At 36.3% G+C, this 21,461-nt stretch overlaps 1 protein-coding gene across 4 annotated transcripts in view; it reads right to left on the minus strand.

Moving 5' to 3' along the window:
* Positions 1 to 1,045: 1,045 nt before the first annotated feature.
* Positions 1,046 to 21,461, minus strand: part of FGD4 (FYVE, RhoGEF and PH domain containing 4) — a 222,545-nt gene continuing 202,129 nt past the window's right edge. For all 4 annotated transcript variants that reach the window (XM_007175668.3, XM_028164903.2, XM_057557360.1 and 1 more), the window contains 7 exons: positions 18,605 to 18,777; positions 15,337 to 15,367; positions 15,026 to 15,118; positions 14,540 to 14,665; positions 11,616 to 11,756; positions 8,769 to 8,909; positions 1,046 to 6,648 (listed from right to left, as the gene is read on the minus strand). In XM_007175668.3, coding sequence (XP_007175730.2) covers positions 6,391 to 6,648; positions 8,769 to 8,909; positions 11,616 to 11,756; positions 14,540 to 14,665; positions 15,026 to 15,118; positions 15,337 to 15,367; positions 18,605 to 18,777 — 963 coding nt within the window. In that variant the 3' untranslated portion in view covers positions 1,046 to 6,390. The remainder of the gene's footprint in view (positions 6,649 to 8,768; positions 8,910 to 11,615; positions 11,757 to 14,539; positions 14,666 to 15,025; positions 15,119 to 15,336; positions 15,368 to 18,604; positions 18,778 to 21,461) is intronic.

A 21,461-nucleotide genomic window follows, 5' to 3' on the forward strand; every position in this document is an offset into this window, starting at 1 on the left:
CTGAGTGACAAATTACTTAACCTCTCTAAACCTGCTTACTTATATGAAAATGTTAAGAGTGCTGTTGTGAGGCTTACGTGGGATAATGTGTTTATAGAATGCTTAACATAGGACCAAGCACTGAGTAAATATGCAGTTTCTCAAGTGAGGTTTCCCATCAGGATCACCTGGGGAATTTTTGAAAATGCTCATGCCCACAGCCCAACCCCCACAAATAGAATTTCTGAGGGTGAGGCTGGAGCATGGCTTGGTTTTAACTACTCCCCAGGTGATTCTAATGTATAGTCAGGGTGGCAAACTTCCCTGTTAACTAAATGATCTCTATTAATAATACTAACAATCACTTACTGAATGTCTCCTATGGGCCAGGCAATATACTATAGTATTATCTCATTTAAGGGCCACAACTTTTCAAGGAGGAGTTCGTGCCTGAAGTGACAAACAGTAAGTGACACAGCCAGGGATTTCTAGCCAGTTGTCTATGACTAAGTCCCTTCCACTATAAACTCGCTACTCCAAGAATGGTTTGAGGAGCATCAACACCACCGGAGACCTTGTTAACAACACCTGCCTCATCACTGACCTTGCTAAATCAGAATCTGCATTTGAGTAAAATCTTCAGGTGATTCCTATGTATATTAAAGTTTGAGAAGCTCTGAAATAGGCCACGCTGGCTCTCTCCGCCACAATTTCCATTCTCGTGTAAGGTGGAAGCAAACAAGTCATATCCATGGACCAAGGGCAACAGCTGATGCCAACTGCTTGTAAGTATCAATAAATAGTCCTTCAAGGCCTGAAAAAGGTAATAAATGTCTAAAAAGGATTATCTCTGGAAATATTTTACTTATGAAATACTACTGAATAATATTATTCTTGAAAGATTTACACAGGTTTTGGTGGGATTGGAGGTGGAAAGGAACATCAGTACCTTAAGGAGTAACTTTTTTCTGAATCAACCAAAATTTCTGACAACCAAAAATCATTGTGAACTGAACATACATAATCCTAGCTCAAATAACATCTAAGTCTTTAGAATTCATTTAAAGATGTATTTATTTACAAGATACAAGTGTTTAATATTTAATAGGAATTAAAGTGCTTAATTTTACAATGTTTCCAATTCTCTGCCTTTATGACCAAATATACATATGTTACACAATATATACACTATCTGCAAGTATTTTACATTCATATAGCTAGAAGAGAAAAATTACTTTTTGTGTACACTTTCTCACATTTGAGTTAACTCTAAAATTTTGCTAATATACATTTCAAACTGATCAGTCAACAATTCAAAAACCCAGATAACACTTATTCAAGAATATCAGTCAATTGTCACTCATAAAATGAAATGCTAGTTTGGTACAACAAACAAAAACCTCCAAAGTTTTATATACAGACATGATTGCTAATGAAGGGAGACCCCCCCAAGCGATACATTTCAACATCCATATAATGTGTAATACATAATGTAATTCTGTTATCATAACGGTCCCCATAGACTATTATGTCTCTTCCCAAACCCATATATATATATATATCACTCTATGTATTTGGTATTCACTTATTCAAATATGCTACAATATTTCTTGATTTAATTTCTCACTAAATCTACCTAGTCTCACTAATTCAATCTATAATGAATTTTAGGAAGGGGTAAACATCATGTAACTCTCAGTGACCTCCAATGAGTTAAAAACTATCTTGTAGAAGCCATGTGCTATTTCATCTCAAAAGACAGAAAAGACACTATTTTCTGCCAAATGTTCAGTCCAGAAAGTAGAATACAGACCATGATTGACTTTAGAGGGATTTTTTATGTCAGTAAACAGTGCAGAAAATGGTCCAATAGAATTTTTTTTTTTTTTTTTAGGTCTAAAGAAAAAGTAATGACAGGATACTAGTGGTATAATTTATAGGCCAAGGTGAAAGGCCCAGGTGTAATGCATCCCATCAGTGTGCAATTACATAGATTTACATCTTGTAGTTTATACCCCTCTGCAGTTTAAGTGTTTTTCATTTATCTTAGCATACATTGCTCTGATTTGGAGACCAAGGGACTCTTTCTGTCCACCTCTCTCTCTGTTCTTGCTTGTTTCAGTTCCTAATCTTATTCCTCTCTACCACATCAGTAAAGAAAGCAAAGTTACCCTCTCATGACAACATAATTACAGGGCATACATAAGAATGAATTATACTAAAAATCCATGTATATAATTTATGTTAAAATATTTAAGTTAAAAAGAATACTTTCTATAAAAATTTCGTTCCTATGGAAAAACAGAATTGGAAATCAACAGTGCTTTTACATATATACATGTATGCATAAATTCATAGAAAGGGTTTTAAAAGTATATCTAGTGGTCTTTTATATATCATACTCCTATTTTCTAAATCTGGAGACTCTATAGTAGATAGTAATTTGAAAATAAAAAGCAATTTGATTTTACTAAAATTGGACGAGAATGAAAAAGTAACATGATCCACTACAGATGTCCAGTATAGTCCTAAGAATAAGAACAGGTTAGCCACAGATTTTATATTAATATATTCTTGACGAATACAAAAGTTAAGAATGAAGACATTATGACATTCTTGCCTTTTGAATTAATTTTAGCTTATAAATACCATGTGATTAATCTTAGACCTGCTAACAGGAACATTATGTGATGTAGAAAAATGTAATGTATTTTCTACTCTGCATTATAGCAAGGATACCTGAAAAAAAAAAAAAAAGAAAAAGAAAAAAAGACCTTTGTTTCCTAGTAGTTTATTTGCTCCTGTTGGTGCCTTTTCCTCAGGATATAACCAGCCCAGAAAGATCATTATTACAGTTACCACAGACAACATGCTCAGAATAAGAACTTAAGGCTTTGAATATAACCAGAAATGAGATCTAAAATTTAAAGGGGAATTTAGATCTGTTTCCTGTTTCCACAAAGAAGACAATAAAACGTTTGGTAATTTTAAAAAATTGTTGTTGTTGTTGTTGTTGTTGTTTTAATTTGGGTAGCTTACCCAGTGAATATAAGTACACCAAGCAACATTAAACTTCATGGAAAATGAAATGTAACTTGATAAAGTAGTGCAGATGTGGTTTAACTGTTTTTAACCACCCATACATACCCTTTGCAAAAAAAAAAAAAGGCTTTAAAAAAAATTATAAAAGAAAAAAAATAAAAAGGCTTTTGATGGTTACTTGAATCCAAGGAATAATGTTGTCCCTCCCCCATCCCCCTGCCACACATACGTTCTTTTCCCTAAACTGAGCAATTTGAATCACAGTATCACTCCTAAGAGTTAATTCTCTATATCCTTGTGGCTAGGAACGTTCACATTAAAAGTTCAGTGTAAAACCCACCCTGTAGAGTTTTATTGCTTGCATACATGATGGCATTATAGATGCCGTTATTACAAAAGTGGCTGGTGGCATTTTTCATTATTGGGTCCCTCTTAAAACCTGGAGATAAGTCTGCACTACATTTCATTGGTAGACTTTCAATAAAGCAAAATTTATGTTGAAAAAAACTGGAATGTTTTATAAAAAATAGCAGTTTTTATCAAAGAAGTATTTTGTTAAGTTTGGAGAAAGGGCACTTTAAAGAAAAGATGATTTAGAGAAAATAAAGAATAAGACCAGTATGGAATGTTGGTTTTAATAGTAAAACAACCAATTATTTTTCTAGGTTCAATTTGTCATGACTGCTCAGGTGTCTCAGAAAGCAAAAGACAGATTATTCTTGTAACCAGCCAATCACATTTTGAGGTCTTTTGGTTGAGTGTTTCTAAATGGCTAAGAGTATTCCTTTGCCTTTCTCCAAGTAAAAACATTCGTGATTCTTTAATAAGAAACAGGTAAGGCTGCTTCATTGCTTCTCTTTGTGCTTGGCAAAAGAACATGTGGAATGTGAAGACGGTGACTGGATAAGCAGAAATTCTCTTCTAATACTAATATTTCTACTTTTTTTTGAAAAAATTAAAGATAATGTTAAGAGCATGATAATAAATATTCTCTTTACATGAGTATTCTTTAAATAATCTAAATTAAATAACATTTGATATTTATTGAGCCAAAGCTTGAATGTGTTCATGTTACTTCTATTCCAGCAGAACTTATTTGTAGGGAAAGTGTAATCTTCTTGTTGTTCAAAATAGTTTTCAAAAATAGTCTGGCTCGTAAATATTCTAATTGGCTCTTACATTTCCATTTTTCTATCCACATTTACAAAAGTCACCTTCTCCTGATAATCATTCTACATTTTTATTGCTTCTCTTTTCTTGAGATTAAGAAAACCAAAGCATCACCTATAGCCGTAGGTCAACCTTCTCAATAACCACCCCTGAACACAAACACGCACACGGTTGGCAACTAGAAAAGAGAAGCAATGTTAAAAATTAAAAATTTGTCCTTAATTTAATAGGGCCTAAGAAGCTACCTTTATCTTTTTTTGGCTCTAAGTATTTGGTTTAATGTTGATGATCATGGCTGATGTTCCCTTTACAGAGGAAGGCAACCTAATCATGCCCACTATAATTCGTTTATCTGCTCCTTAGGGGTGTGGGGGGAAGAAAAGAGATACTTCAAATATTTCTTAAAAAAAACAGGGCCTGAATAGATGTGTGGCAATCTCAAATTCTGAGTGAATCTAATCTACATTTAAGGTGTCATCCTCAAAGGCCGAGGATAGTGGGGCCGTTCTTGTTGATTTCTAGCAGACAGATGCATTAAAAAGTAACAATTAAAAAAAAAAAGTGACAATGTTTGGAAAATGACAGAGTAAATGAGAAAAAAAAAAAGAGACAGAGTGATCTAATCTTGAGGAAAGGATTAACTTAAATAGCCAACTTAATGTGAGATTTTAATCACAATTACAATATAATAAAAAGCAGCCTTTGTGACAAGGAATCACATTTTGTCTATTAAAATTCCCCAGAGGATAAAAGGGAAAAGAATGCTCAAACTCTCGTCAATCATCTTGTACCCCCCCGAAAAACCTGCCATTAAAATATTGCTTTTTTATACTGTATTTTTCCCCACTCTTCTTTAATGAGGTGGTTTAAAGAGTTGAGGATAAACTTTCTTAATTACCTATCCATCCCCCTCAATCATACATTATCCCATGTGAATTTTGTTTCATATCTGACAAACGAATAGGCCCACACAGTTATCTTAAGTGTTAATTATATATAGTCCTCATTTAACCACAATTAACAGTCTTATGGGAAAGAAAAACATAACAATAAATGTAGTTTCCATATGTCCCAGTTCTGTGTAAGGTCAGGTATCTTGTACATGCTGATATTAACTGCTGCAACAATTAGAGGATTGTAAAAGGTAAAATAACCTGTATGACTTGACCATCCCAGTGACCAAAATGCACTTTATCTCAGAATAATCAAGACTGAAGCATTAATTAAACCCTCATCTTATATTTAAGTAGGTATTATTAGCACCTTCAAAGAGAGGCACTGTTTTAAATAGGCACAGAACAAAGAAAAATAGTACTTTAAAAATACTGTTGGAATTCACTAATATATCCCATGCCACATAAATTACAGCTTTTTATTATAAAAATATCAAGACCCTTAGATGTCAATCAGTTAAACATAAATCACCAAAAACATTTCTTAAGTTTAGAACACTGGTCAATTCCAAGATAAAACATGCTGTATATTTAAAAATAAATTAGAGACAAATATGAACCTAAAGCTGAAGAGAAAAGCATGTATAATGTGTGTATATATATATATATATATATTCGTATTTAATACTATATATACATAATTGCTATATACTTAAGATATTTTATTCTTAGAAGTATTTCTACAAAAACAAGTATTATCTTAATAGGTTGAAAGTTTGAATACCAACAATTTGTTCTTTTTCTTTTGTTTTAAAAGAATGTACATCATTTATGCAGCTTGAGCTTTATAAACTAAATTAAATAAGTTAATAGCCTAAACTGTCCCTGTATTTTTTATTTTTAACGTGGATCTATTTTGGCAACATGGAGGTATATCTTTCAAACTGTTATAAATCCTACATGTGTAAGTGAAGACATTAAAGGATTTCTTAAATGAAAGTGGCCTTTTCTAACCTGAAGTGATAGAATTGATACCAGTTTTTTCCAAGACAAAAGTACATATTCAAGGAATAGCTCATTAAAAAATGCTCCATTTTTCACATTATTTCAAACTTTATGGGTAGAATGGCTCTACACATTAATTTCAGTAAGAGTACATAAACATAGGAAAATAGTCCCCCCAAAGATGCATTTATGAGCTTGTATTTTTCAACATAAAGTGCTAAGAGATGAATAAGGAGAGCTGAGAATGTCTTGAGCTGTAAATCTTGAGATCCCCCCTCCATACCGCGGTAGGCCCTGGAACTCAGCATTCTGATTTTCTCTTAGGTTCAGGATCATCGTCCAAAGTGGCTGGATGCTTACCAGGACCATCTGGCGTCTCACCTGTGACAGCTAAAAGGATGATTTTCAGCCACTTCTGTTTCAGTTCTTCACTGTCTGCAGCAAAGCTGTGCACAGACTTGGACTGGGTCAGTTTGAAACTGTGTGGCAGGTCTGCACTCCTCAGCATGTCATCCACAATGTAGCCTAGGAGTGGAATGGTGGCCTGGGCTCTGACATCCTAAGAAAAAAGCATGGTACATAAAGAAAAAACATGGTGAGATGTGATCCGGTGCCCACTAAACCTCCTTTCCTACCACCATTCCACAGCCTCACACTGTGAACTCTCCATGGAGAGAGATGGGGATCCAGTGCTTTTAGCACAGTGCTTGTGTATGAGGCCACCTGTAATGTCACCTGAGTGAATTGATGAATGAGTGCTGACACCTAAATCAGCTAGAGTTCATTGACCCCACACCTCTTTCCCTGTGAGGGAGCCCATTCAGCTCTTCATTCAGTGTAAAAGGGAAGAATAGTCATCTTATTGTACAAAACCAGCAAATGTTAATGATGATTTCATTACCAAATGCAGTTCTATTTGGTGTTTCATTCATTCATGCATCAATTTACCTATGGACAGGAAAAGAATGTAGGAAAAACAATGAAACAGAATAAAAAACCAAACAACCCAATCAAAAAATGGGCAGAAGACCTAAATAGACATTTCTTCAAAGAAGACATACAGATGGCCAAAAGGCATATGAAAAGATGCTCAACATCGCTAATTATTAAAGAAATGCAAATCAAAACTACAATGAGGTATCACCTCACACCGGTCAGAATGGCCATCATCAAAAAGTCTACAAATAATAAATGCTGGAGAGGACATGGAGAAATTGGAACCCATATACACTGTTGGTAGGAATGTAAATTGGTGCAGCCACTATGGAAAACAGTATGGAGAACAGCTCTAAAAATAGAGTTACCTTATGATCCAGCAATCCCACTCCTGGGCATGTACCCAGAGAAAACCATAATTCAAAAAGATACATGCACCTCAATGTTCACTGCAGCACTATTTACAATAGCCAAGACATGGAAGCAACCTAAATGTCCATCAACAGATGAATGGATAAAGAAGATGTGGTATATATACATACAATTGACTATTACTCAGCCATAAAAAAGAACGAAATAATGCCATAATAATAATAATGCCAACATGGATGAACCTAGAGATTATCATACTAAGTGAAGTAAGCCATATAAAGACATATATCATATGATATCGCTTATGATATATATGGAATCTAAAAGAAAAAAAAAGACACAAATGAACTTATTTCCAAACAGAAAGAGACTCACAGACACAGAAAACAAACTTTGGTTACCAAAGGGGAAAAGGGGGTGGGAGAAGGGGTAAATTAGGAGGCTGGGATTAACATATGTACACTACTATGTATAAAATAGATAACCAACAAGGATCTGTACAACACAGGGAACTATACTCAATATTATGTAATAACCTATAAGGGAAAAGAATCTAAAAAAGAAATATATATATATATTCAGAGAGAGATATATATATATCTCTGAATAGCTGTGCTGTATACCTGAAACTTACCCAATATTGTAAATCAACTACACTTCAATTAAAAATACACACACACACACACACACATATCTCAGCATTTTTAGTCTATTTCTAAAATAAAGTTTTACTAGTACTTAATGTAGATATGTGTAGGCTAAAACACAACAGGTACATCAAAATTTTTATATGTTTCCAGGTGAGTGCACAATTGATTTAAGTGTTGTTGGTTTTTTAAGCACAACACAATCCATAGTGCCTGGTGTATGTCTGCTGTTCCTATATATTTATCTCAGATCCATTCATATAAGGTCTCAAAAAATTGTTACTGGATAATGTTAATCCAAGGTTGATTTAAATTCACCTTCTCACATTCCTTTCTTTTTCAAGTATCCCTCCATGCAGGAAAAAAAAAAAAAAAGGCTTACTAATATTTCCCATCATTAAAAAGGCTCCTTCTCCTTCTTGCCTCTCCCTCTGATTCAACCTCTTCTCCCCATGCCCTTCCCTAATTCAACTCACATTTTCTCAAACCCACTGAATAGGAATGAGGGAAGAGGGCAAATGATCCACAGGCTGAAGAAATTATTGGCTATAGAAGGAATCAGTCTAAATAAACTTGAATTTTAGTTACTTATTATTTTTCAACTATAATGAAAAATAGTGAAACTGTGTGAATTCTCTTGTTCTATAGAGAAGTAATGGAAGGATTTTAAGTTCAGTGTCCACTGGCCTCCCTCCGACCCTTCAGAAAGATGAAGTTTAGATACCTGGGGGGCACCATACATGTACAGCACAAGAGGGTCTTGTTTGGGGATCACACACCAAGCTTTCTGCCAAGGTTTTGACTTTTCCATGTATTGAAGAAAACTGCACACCACACTGTTTCCAGATACTTCTGCAGATTCAATCTAGAAAATACAATGGAAAGAAACAGTGAGAGAGAGCGAATGAACACAAAATAAACCAGATAGAGAGGTAATTCAACTTAAGGTAACATTCATAAATTACAATGTGTTTATATAAAATGTCTCCTGGGATTGTCTAGAGAAGGTTCATCTGCAATTATTATTTAAACATTCATCTAGATCTATGATGAATTAAGTCAATTTTAACTGTATTACCAGACCTGTAGTTTAAATAAAATTAAACATTTATTGACTGCTTACTATGAAGGCACTTTTCTTAGCTCACTACTTATATCATTTAATCCTCACATCAACACTGAAAAGTTATTACTTGTATTATTATGAGGTTTAGAGATGAAATAGCTTTCCTAAGATTTAGGAATTGGTGTGCTAGGATTTGAGTCTGGACCCAGAGTCTGAACTCTTAGCCACAATGCTATACCAACGTCACTATATAAGAATGCAATAGCAAAAAGGCAAATACTTACCAGCAACCTTTGTCCTATACCTGAGATAACTTTAAAGTTTTTTAAATTGCAATAACTCTTTGTGGAGCCATGTACGGTTTTCTGCTTTGTCTCCTAATACGTAAATCACTGGCTAAAAAGGGAACAAAACCCTTTGAGTAAATGATGGTTTTTATTACACGTATTATGGAAAGCAACTGGTGTGCATCTATTTTCTGTCTCTCAAATCCAGTGTCATCCACTGAACAGTGCTGGTTTGCAAACTGCTTTGCTACCAGTTTGAGATAAGCACAGAAAGCAAGAGTAAACATTTAGAAACTTTTATAGCAGTCTGACTTGTGATGATACCCAGGCACATGATTGTGTATTTTACAAAAATACTGAGCTGTGATGGTTTAGAAAGTAAAACTGGCCCTTCATCACAGATAGTTTAAGAAGCATTGACTGGCAAACAATGGACTCTAGCCCACCACCTGTTTTTATATGGCCTGTGAGCTAAGCAGAGTTTTTACAGATGAACATTTAAAATCAATCTGATGATCTAGAATAATAACTGTGGACTCCAACTAAGTGAAATGTTCTCTATCTTCCCTCCCCCAATGGAATTCCATACTTCTTATTACCATATTACAAAAATTATACTAAATTATTACTTTTAATTTTGTCAATAAAAATTTGAGAAAATTTGTTTTCTCTCTTGTTTTAGAAGTAATATTCTCAGTTTTGCCTTTCAGCCTGCAAAGACTAAAATAGTTTCTCTCTGCCCTTTTACAGAAAAAATTTGTTGATCCTTGGTCTAGAGGACATAACAAACTAGTTGGCATGAGTAAGTTTCAAATATATATGTATGTGTGTGTGCATATGCACACATCCACACTTGTCTTCTACTTATGGACTTCACACTATAAATACATTTGATTAAATGTGTTAACCTAATAAGTAATTGATTAATTTTCCTCCAAGTACAGGTTTTTCTAGAAAACTACCTAGAGATTTTTATTTCATAGATACAGCCTGAAACTCACCCCTTAAAACAAGTTATTTGACTCATTATTCTATGCCAGTCTCATCCATTGCTGCTGTTCAGTCTTCCGAGACTGTGTTTCTGGAAGCTGCTGAAGCATGTCTTTCCACCCTCCCTGCCAGAGAAAGTCCACTCTGGTCTGCCATACAAGCAACATCTATATCCTAGAAGAATGCAGAGTTATAGTTTGTGGGCCTGTACTTTAGCCTCAAGTGGACCTTGAAGTTTATGATCCTTCTTCAGTTAACAGAAATGACTTTTTTTATGTTTATACAGTGTAGAGTTCAATAAACACTCATTGATTCTTAAATAAATTGTAGAAATTCTTAATAAACCAAGTATGTCTATGATTTTAGATACATATGAATTTTGATCATGAGCTTCTTCTTCACATATTTCCAGGCTATCTTGAACTTTCTGTCACAAAGCCCTTATTATGTAGTTTATTACTTATGTTGTTAATACCTTTGGGTGTAAAACTTATTTCAGATACTAGTCACATTACAGTTCCTAGGTTTGGGAGGTCTGAATTTATCTAAAACATGAATCAAACTTACTTGTGAGACATTTCAATAATATTTCAATGCAGTTCTCAGATTACTGTCACTGGCCATTAAATGATTCTTTTAATGCAATAAGTTGGAAGAGTTTTTCAGGTAATAAGACTTTAAATTTTAATAATATCGTACAGTATTTTCAAAGCCAATATGATGAAACTGAGAGAAAAGCTTTCCTCTTAAAAAATATATATAGTAGTAAGTTGGGCATTAGAAGAGATGTCAATTAATACTCTAATATTTGACCACAGCTACCTTCACAAAATCAATACACAATCAGCCCTCCATATCTGTGGATGCAGAACCTGAGGATATGGAGGGCTGGCTGTATCATGCCACTGTATATAAGAGGCTTGAGCATCTGTGGATTTTGGTATCTGTGGGGGTCCTGGAACCAATCCCCCGCAGATGCCAAGGAAGGACTGGATTTACTCTCAAATACACACTGGTTAACATAGCACTGTCCCTCTTCTTTCTGTACAACTGAGCATGACCCCAAGAGTCAGCAATAGAACAAAAGTATAAATCTTGCTCATCATAGTCCAAATTGTTAAATACTAAGAGAAATAACAAAATATATTATTTGTATTCTTCAGAGTTAAAAAAAATTCTGTTTCTAGTATAAAAATCTGAAAGATATCCAATATTTAGTATTTCATACCTCTAAAATTCCTTTTCTTTTCTTTTCTTCACTGTCTGTGAATCCACTTATTATCTGATAACAGTCTTTACAAACTTTGCTCAATTTACCACCATCATACTCAAGTTGAGCTTTATAATCAGAACACTTCCAACAAACCACCTTAAATTAAGAAAAAAATAACAAAGAGTGAATAATCATATTTAAAAAATAACAAGATTTAAGCAATAATCAGTTATAGGTAATAATAAATGAGAAAAAGTTAAATGTAAAAGGCAAATTTTTATCAGACTAACAATATCCCCATGAACATTTGGAGTATTTGTCATGTATTATAATGCTGTTTGTGATGGGCTCTGCTTGCTCATCCTTCTCTTCCTGGCCCTAAAGGTAGGAGCTCTTCAAAGGCTTGGTCCAGACCATTACACTTCATACCTTTGGACGTTTTATATCTTCCCCAAATGAATTCATGGTCTACCTTGCTCCCAGCTTTCTCCTTATCACACTTCATCCCTCCCAACCTGTTCCCCTCTCAGAGTACTCTCTATTGCTGGAAATAGCACAGCCTTCTAACCAGTTATGGCAAGTCAGAAACCTAGGAGTCATCCCGATACCTTTCTCTACCTCACCCCATAGATTCACCATGTTATAAAGTCCTGCTGATTTTATCTCCTATATATTTTTTCAATCTGTCCATTTTTCTACATCTTCCTTGCAATTACCTGAGTCCAAGCTATCAATGTCCTGGTTTGGACCATTATAGCCTCATGACTGGTCCTTGTAGCATTCCTACTGGAGTCCAGGCCACTACTCTAAGATCCCCTCCAAGTTATTTTCCAAATAGCATCAGATGCTTCCTTAAAAATGTTAATCTGATGTATTTCTCTTCTATTTAAATTTCTTTAAAGTCTTCCCTTTGCTCTTGGATAATGAACAAATTCTTAACCATGGCCTATAAAGTCCTGCATGATTTACCTCTCTTACTCTATCTTCAGTGACACTGGCTTCTTACAGGCTCCTAGAGTGCTCTGCTCCCTCCCTCTCTCATCTCTGCTTCAGTGAGTTAACTCTTGCTCATCCTTCAGATACTGACTCAAATTTACTTCCTCAAGGAAGACTCCTCCAACTTCCAGAATACAGCCCATCTCTTATCACTGTGCTATTAAAGTTCCATGTGCTTTTTGCATGCACTGATCACAATTTTTAATCATATACTTGTGTGATTTTTCAATTAATGTTTGTCACCCTCACTAGGCTGTAAGCTCTATGAGAAATTGTCCTTGTGTATTTTGCTAACTATTTATAGTAACTGTTTAAAAAATAACCTTGCAGTTTAAAAAATTATCTTCTTGGGGACTTCCCTGGTGGTCCAGTGGTTAAGAATCTGCCTTCCAATGCAGGGGACATGGGTTCAATCCCTGGTGGGGGAACTACGATCCCACATGCTGCGGGGTAACTAAGCCTGCGCGCCGCACCTACTGAGCCCGCGCACTCTAGAGCCCGTGTGCCACAACTAGAGAGCCTGTGCACCGCAACTACTGAGCCTGAATGCTCTGGAGTCCGCATGCCACAACTAGAGAAAAGCCTGCATGCTGCAATGAAACATCCCACATGCCACAACAAAGATCCCGCATGGTGCAACTAAGACCTGACGCAGCCAAATAAATAAATAAAATTATCTTCTTGCTTCTAGAAGAATATTTTCCCTCATTTATAGTGGACAAACTATATTTTAAGAAATATAAATATAAGTAAAACTTTCGGTTTAGATTCACATCATGTAAAATTCATAATAAAAAATTGTTCATTGTTTTCTCATAATTTCAATGAAATTACCCTAGGATTTAAAATTAGACATGTCTGTATCTGTAAATTCATATCAACTAATATTTATTTTCAAATTATGTCACAGTACATTCATATTTTTGTTTGTTTACTGAAAGCAAGTATGTCAATACCTGAAATCATTTCAAGCACACTCAATGAGAGATTAAAAGAAGTCTTACACTGAGGGGGAAAAAAAAGATGTTTGCTATCAATTTGATTTTGATTATAAAACTGTCTCACTGAGTCAAAACTTAGGAAAGGGGCTTCCTTGGTGGCGCAGTGGTTGGGAGTCTGCCTGCCAATGCAGGGGATATGGGTTCGAGCCCTAGTCTGGGAAGATCCCACATGCCGTGGAGCAACTAAGCCCGTGTGCCACAACTACTGAGCCTGTGCTCTAGAGCCCGTGGGCCACAACTACTGAGCCTGCGTGCCACAACTACTGAAGCCCGTGCGCCTAGAGCCTGTGCTCCGCAACAAGAGAAGCCACTGCAGTGAGAAGCCCACGCACCACAACGAAGAGTAGCCCCCACTCGCTGCAAATAAATAGAAAGCCTGTGTTCAGCAACGAAGACCCAACGCAGCCAGAAATAAATAAATAAATAAATTTATTTTAAAAAATAAAAAAATTAAAAAGAATAGATGAAGCTCTTTCCTACCTCAGGGCTTTTGACATACAACTCTCACTGCCTGAACGCTCTTCCTGCCTTCTTTCTTATGGTTAGCTCTTTCTCACCTTTTAGGCATCAGCTTAAATATCAACGCCTCAGATAGGTCTTCATTTTTCTAACTAAAATTGGTTCCAAATACTCTTCCATTACCGTTATTCCCCATTTTAGCTTCTTGATTTCTTATTGCATTTATAGTCATTTGAAATGCTTGTCTGTTAATTTGACTGGTCTGTTTTCTCCATTAGAATGTGAGCTCTGTGAAGCTGGCTATCATTTTGCTTACCAGTTTTTCTCCAGGACCCAGCACAGTGCTTTGCATAAAGTTATCACCAACAGAAGTTTATCAGCTAAGTGATTTATTGAATGATTTCTTTGTTTTTTTCCAAGTTAATGATTTTACAACACTTATATAGTGACTAACAATCTTAATGACCAAGAAAGCTCACATACATGTCCACATGCTCGACAATGATGCCTTCTCCTCGTCAGGGCATTAAAAGACTCCTTGCATTTCATACACATTGTAACTTCATTATCTCGGATCCATCTTGGGGCTCTTTTTCCTAGCTCAGCAGTCTAAAAAGGAGAGATTCAACTTTAATGGCAAAAACTGTCATTTCCATCCATCCATCCATCCATCCATCCATCCATCCATCCGTTCGTTCATTTATTTATTTTAAAAAGAATTTTAACAACATTGCTCATACCATGTTCTGAAACTCAAGATCCAGAAAAAGAGAAAGAAAAAAAAAAAGGTTCAAAGACATTTAAGCAGCATGAAAAGGCACTCTATTGTATTCATCTAAGAAGAAATGAGATTCTGTCCAAATAGCCAGTTTTGGCATTGCAAAGGGAAAAAACTGGGTAACAAAATGACTAGATAGATCTTCTGCAACTGCAAAGAGAAAAGAACTTAAAGAATTTAATTCAACTTACAGAAACCTCTGAGTGAATGTCATTATCCTTGGCAATTGCATTTCTGAAGGTTTCATGCCTCTGATGGAAAGCATCAATAGTCTCTTGAAGTGCCTAAAATATACATGAAATTCAAAGCACATATTAAAGTATCACATGCAAATTAATAAAAACACTTTATTAAACAAATATCTAGGATGGAAATCACCTTAAAAATTAAATGACCTTATTCTGATGACTACAATATGTGCATAATAAAACAATATATGCACATCTGGGTACACATACAGAGGTTACCACAAAACAAAAATGAAAATAGAAATCAGGTTTACCTTGATCCATTCTTCTTTGTCTTGCTCAGAACTAAAATAAACAACAACAAAAAATTAAAGTGAATAAAGAGAACATTAATGAGTTATACCTGGTGCATACAACTGTATTTATGTTATTCCAACTTTCTGGAAAATTCAGGGATGTCCAAGAAGGAGTTATAATAAAAATTAAACAGAATCTCTGGCAATTGAACAAATGAATTCATAAACATAGTTTTATACCATCCACTTACTTTGGTACACATAACTTTTGATGGAGAGAGTTAAGTTTGGCTTCTATTAGTTTAACCACCATCATCTAGTTGTATATATCAAGTATCTGTAGATCTAGCATTATACTAGATATAGACTTAGTCTTCCAATTCACCTTTATGAAAACACATGAGGCTTTGAAAGGCTGCTAGTCACAACCCACCTTAGAAAAGATCGCAATTATCCTTGAGACTATAAATTATCTGTGTAAGTCCTTAGGGAGCTATGTAACATTTCCTTTGGTAAACAATTTAATTCTATTTTGCTACGCTTCAGGCAATACCATACCTAATTCACTATAGATAAAACACAATGAAGATTTAAATGCCTGTAGGAAGGAGGTTTCACAGATTAATGAACCCCAGTATTTAATAATTTTCTGTTGGGAAAAAATTTCCCTTTTAGTAGACTTTGGACTCAGTAAGATCTCCAAATTGAGGGATTGTGAAGAGTGGGCTCTATTTGTTTGTATGTATTTGGTAGGCTAGGGCTAAGTCTGAGTCCCTGTCCCAGCCTGAATGTCACATGCCACAGTCCCACAGGAATCACATATGTATAAGTCTGTGATCGTACCATCCATGTGACACCATCCATCTTTCTCACAAAAACTGAGTATCATGATGTGCCTGGAATACTGCTGGAATCCGTGCCTGTCAAATGTAAGAGTCTGCTTATATTTCACCTGGGGATCCTGAACCAAGAACCTTGGTGGGGGCAGGGGCTTTAATCTTGCCCCTCAAAAAAGGTTTCTCCCTAATGCTATGCCCCGCCCCCACAAAATCAGCTCTATTGCTCTGGAAGCACAGTTATTTGCTAGCCGCTTTTAGCCTTTCAAATGCAAAGTAACTTGACAAGTCTTTAATGCCTTTTACTTTCTCAATCATGGCAGATTTTTAAATTTACTCCTTTGTTTAATTTACTCATCACTATATTTTTATATCCATTTAGCAATAGAAAACCATTGAATAAAAACTACATAAAATAATTTTCTTTCAAAAGTTTATATTCTTTTGAATATGGAAGGGGAAGTAGAGTGTGAGAGGTCAGTCTTCAGGCTGACTTATTTAATAAGAAAAGCAGAACATTTTTTTCTGTGTTGGCTTCAGAAGTGAATTCTCTTTAAATATCACCAAATATATACCCAATTTGGGGTTCCATGTAATCCTTCAGACTTTCTGAGAATTTCAGTGTTTGTCTACATTCTTGAGAGTCATTATAGACCAGTAGATAAGTAATCACACTTCATTCAGATCTTCAATTCATCATATAATCATAAATACAACTAAAGCAATGGGATTAGGGGAATAAGAAATTTAAGGAAAAATGAATGTGTTTTCAGTACTAATTGGAATGTATCCAATAGTGCATATTGGAACTCTACAAAAGGATAACTGCCTGTACTTAAGAAAAATTTTCATGAATCAGCCCCATCCTGAAGCGAAAACAGCCCAACCTGCTAATGGAGGGGGGCTGGAGTCCCTCTCAACTCAGGCAACCCAAGAATCCTTGATAATCTCTCTTCTGCTGTTCAGACACATTTCTCGGGTTTGCAGATTTGGAACTATGCTGATATTCAGAGCCAGCAGAACCTTCATTCATCTGTAATGAAGACTTCTATGATGATCAGAACTATTGATGAGTCTTCTCTGTCGCCAGGGCCAATCACTCAGGGAGTCAACCACTGAGTGAGGACTTAGGTCAGGAGCTTCCAAGTACAGTAACATAAATTGTTCTCTTGGGTTTGATGGCTGGGGTCCAAATCTCACCATGATAAAGTAGGAAAACCATAACATCCAAAGCCAAGTCCACCACCATTTTAACTCATGCTTGAAATGCTGCCTCCTAATCCTCAGGGCAGTCTCCTGGCAGCTCCCTAAGTAATGCAGGCTCATTATATATTTTCTGTGGGAAATCAAAGGACTGGCTAGGTATTTCTTCAAACTTTCCTAACCTGCCACATGTTCCATATCTATAATCACCAATTCCCTGGCTCCCTGGGCACAGATTCCTATTAAAATAATTTATTCTCTTTTGAAAATGTGAAGTTTAAGCTCGTACATAGTTACTAAACACAAATATCCAGGATGAGTTCACCTAAGCAGCCAGAACCACATGCTATTGGTGCAAAGGAATAGAAAGGAACAGAAGGGCTCTCTGATTCTCCATGGATTCTAGGGTATGAAAACCATCAGAGCTGGGATCAGTAGTTAACCTCTGATCTGTGAACTTTTGGTGTATCTCAATTTTCACCATGCTAGGTTTCTTTTTTTTATAGGATAAATGGATGACAGTTTCCTAAAGCAGATATTTTAAAACCTGACAGCACTCTGTCTTCTAGAGGTTCACGCATGAGGTAGCTGTGATCTACTACAGTGGTTCTCATGTTTTTTTTTTTTTTCTTTCCAAACATGGTTATGGTAGGGGGATGGATGCTAGGCCTCCAGATCTTTCTCTCCCACTCAATAAACATATAAGAAGAGCCACCCCTTTCAGAAGTCCTGGTTGCTACAGGCTACTAGAGCCCCAAATGGCCCCCTTCATGTATCCTCAACTGTGGCAGGAGAATCATCTTTTCCAAAATGCCTCCAAAATGATCGATTTCCAAAATCATTCTCTCCATCAAAGTGCCATTAAGTCCTATGAATGCAGAGTCTTTGAAGGACAGATAGCTAAAGCTTCAACATTTATCATGAAATAATAAACATCAATAAACATTTGTGGACCAAAAGGAAGGATGGCGGAAAAAAGGTTAGAGAACTTTTTCCTAGAAGACTCAAAACTTTGGCTTGAATGCAACAATTCGGTCACTTTAATTTACTGAATGCTTACTGTCTGAAAAACCACTATCCTAGGCACTACAGAGGAATCAAAAGGGAAGACATAATTCTTGACTTTCAAGAGCTCACATCTTTCCATTTATGTCCAACCAGACATGGGATAGATCCTCAGAATTATTTTGTCCTACAATTTATTCTGATGCTTTTGTAAAGTTGTGAGATAGGAATGGTTCTCTTACCTGGCTTGTAGTTCCAGTGTTCTCTCTTTCCCAGATACCTGGAAAGTGTGTGGATATTCCTCATTGTGAGTCTCTACAATTTTCATTCCATCAATGCCAACCCTGGTTCGAACTGTGAATTTAGAGCCCACCAAGCTGAATCTTGGCACGCAGTACAGCAACATGTTGTTGAACTGCAAAAAGGCAGAACACATATCAAAAAACAGGAAAACAAAGAAGACAGAGGAAAGTGACCAATATTGAAAGTAGCCCTAGACAAAAATTCCAGGGAATACCATACTTTCTATGTGAGAAAAATTACTTAAATACCAGAGAGCTTTTATGCTTGTATCAAAATTGTCATATTTTAAAATTTGTAACATACATTTCCCCCCTGTGTTGGTTCATAAATATTTTATTAATATTTAAGTAAACCAATCATCATTTTGTACTAGTAAGGAAGTTAGTTAAGGAAATTAAGCTCAGCAACAATTTATTAAGGACCTCTATATACCAGAAACTGAAGTTCTCAACCATGTAAGTTGAAGCCCTTAGGCAATAAAATTTCTAACTGTTGTGTCAGGCAACAAGTCTACAATAGCTGTTAGAGGAAAAGATTAATATTTAGCAATTATTTTTACCAATGTGCTTAATGTTAAGTTTAAAAAAGTAGGCAAATTATTAGTTCAAATTTTATTAGAACATGGGTTAGCACACTAAATCCTCTGTAGAAAAACAAAGTCACTGTTTTATACTGCCCCACATCTTGCTTAAGAATTCATCATGGGGGCTTCCCTGGTGGCGCAGTGGTTGAGAATCTGCCTGCTAATGCAGGGGACACGGGTTCGAGCCCTGGTCTGGGAAGATCCCACATGCCACGGAGCAGCTGGGCCCGTGAGCCACAATTGCTGAGCCTGCGCGTCTGGAGCCTGTGCCCCGCGACGGGAGGGGCCGCGATAGAGAAAGGCCCGCGCACCGCGATGAAGAGCGGTCCCCGCACCGCGATGAAGAGTGGCCCCCGCTTGCCGCAACTGGAGAAAGCCCTCGCACGAACCGAAGACCCAACACAGCCAAAAATAAATAAATAAATAAATAAATAAGAAAATCCTTAAAAAAAAAAAAAAAGAATTCATCATGTATGAATTAACAGAAAAGTCATTTATTTTAGCAAAAAGTCTTTATTTAAAATGAAGAACCTTATTTTGAAACTGAATCAAATTAGTGCCTCATTTCTAGTCAACCATGAACAGCTCCTGGACTTCCCTGGTGGCGCAGTGGTTGAGAATCTGCCTGCCAATGCAGGGGACACGGGTTCGAGCCCTGGTCTGGGAAGATCCCACATGCCGCCGAGCAACTGGGCCCGTGAGCCACAACTACTGAGTCTGCGCGTCTGGAGCTTGTGCTCCGCAATAAGAGAGGCCGCGATAGTGAGAGGCCTGCGCACCGCGATGAAGAGTGGCCCCCGCTCGCCGCAACTAGAGAAAGCCCTCGCACAGAAACGAAGACCCAAAACAGCCAAAAATAAATAAGTAAATAAATAAAGTAAAAAAAAAAAAGAACCCGCCTGCCAATGCAGGGGACACGGGTTCAAGTCCTGGTCCTGGAAGATCCCACATGCCGCGGAGCAACTGGGCACATGCGCCACAACTATTGAGCCTGCGCTCTAGAGCCCGTGAGCCACAACTAGTGAAGTCCGCATGGCTAGAGCCCAGGCTCGTAACAAGAGAAGCCACCGCGGTGAGAAGCCCATACACCACAATGAAGAGCAGCCCCTGCTCAACGCAACTAGAGAAAGCCCGTGCGCAGCAACAAAGGCCCAACGCAGCCCAAAATAAATAAATAAAAAATAAGTAAATTTATAAAACAAAACAAAACAAAACACTGAACAGCTCCTGCTAATCAGTACCAAGCAATGATTTGGGGAAGGCATTTAATTAACTTTTAAATATATTAAAACATGCAAAAGGATGAAACTCTAAATATGGGGGTTAATTTGTAGGCAGATTCCTAAAGAAGGTCCATATTTATCTTTCTACTTCATATTTATTGTTTCTAACACTGTTTCTAGGATTAAATATATTTTTGTAAGACAAAAGCAACTGGGAACTTAAACACTTATGTAACCTCTCATGTCTCAGGATCATTATCTGTAAAAGTCACAGGTTGTTGAGAGGATTAAATGCGGAATAATGTCCTGTTCTGTCAGGTCCTCTTTTTAGCTCCAACCATCAAAGAAATGTTGATGGATATTTAAAACATTTCAATATGTTTATGTGACAATGTCCACTGTACTCATTCTGAAAGCAAATTTTTTACCAGTTTGTTCCTCATACATTATTTTGCAACTTCCTATAACTAACATCATAAATTTCATTTCCACACTGGATAATGTAGAAATAAAAGGGCACTAAATACGTTTTTATCAGATATATCTGAGCACCACATTTCACATTTACATTTCTAGAAGGGAACATAATCAGTGCTTTATCATTAATTGTCCACTGTATTCTAAGTATGGCAATCACAGCCTCATTGTAGTACACAGAATTTAGAGATCTGAAAATACTCTTAAAGGTTCTCATCACCATCCCAGCTTGATTAAGGCAACAGCTTGCTAACTGTTCATGTTAGTATTTCTTTCTTCTATAAGGCCTTCTCAGGAGGGGATTTGGCCATGTCTGAACAGTACTGCAGGAGTTGCAAAGCGCCACCAAAATGGACAGGGCTAGCCAATAAATACCCTTTTTCTTCTGCTTAGAGGTGAAGGTGATAATGCTTACAAAGAAGATGCCATATACGTAAAGGAATTAAGTAGCTAGTCCTGTTCCCTCTGTGAACCTTGCTCCTGTGGCAAAAGCCACCATCACCTTCTCTGGGT

This window comes from Balaenoptera acutorostrata, chromosome 11, assembly GCF_949987535.1.
Source record: "Balaenoptera acutorostrata chromosome 11, mBalAcu1.1, whole genome shotgun sequence".
Lineage (NCBI taxonomy): Eukaryota > Metazoa > Chordata > Mammalia > Artiodactyla > Balaenopteridae > Balaenoptera > Balaenoptera acutorostrata.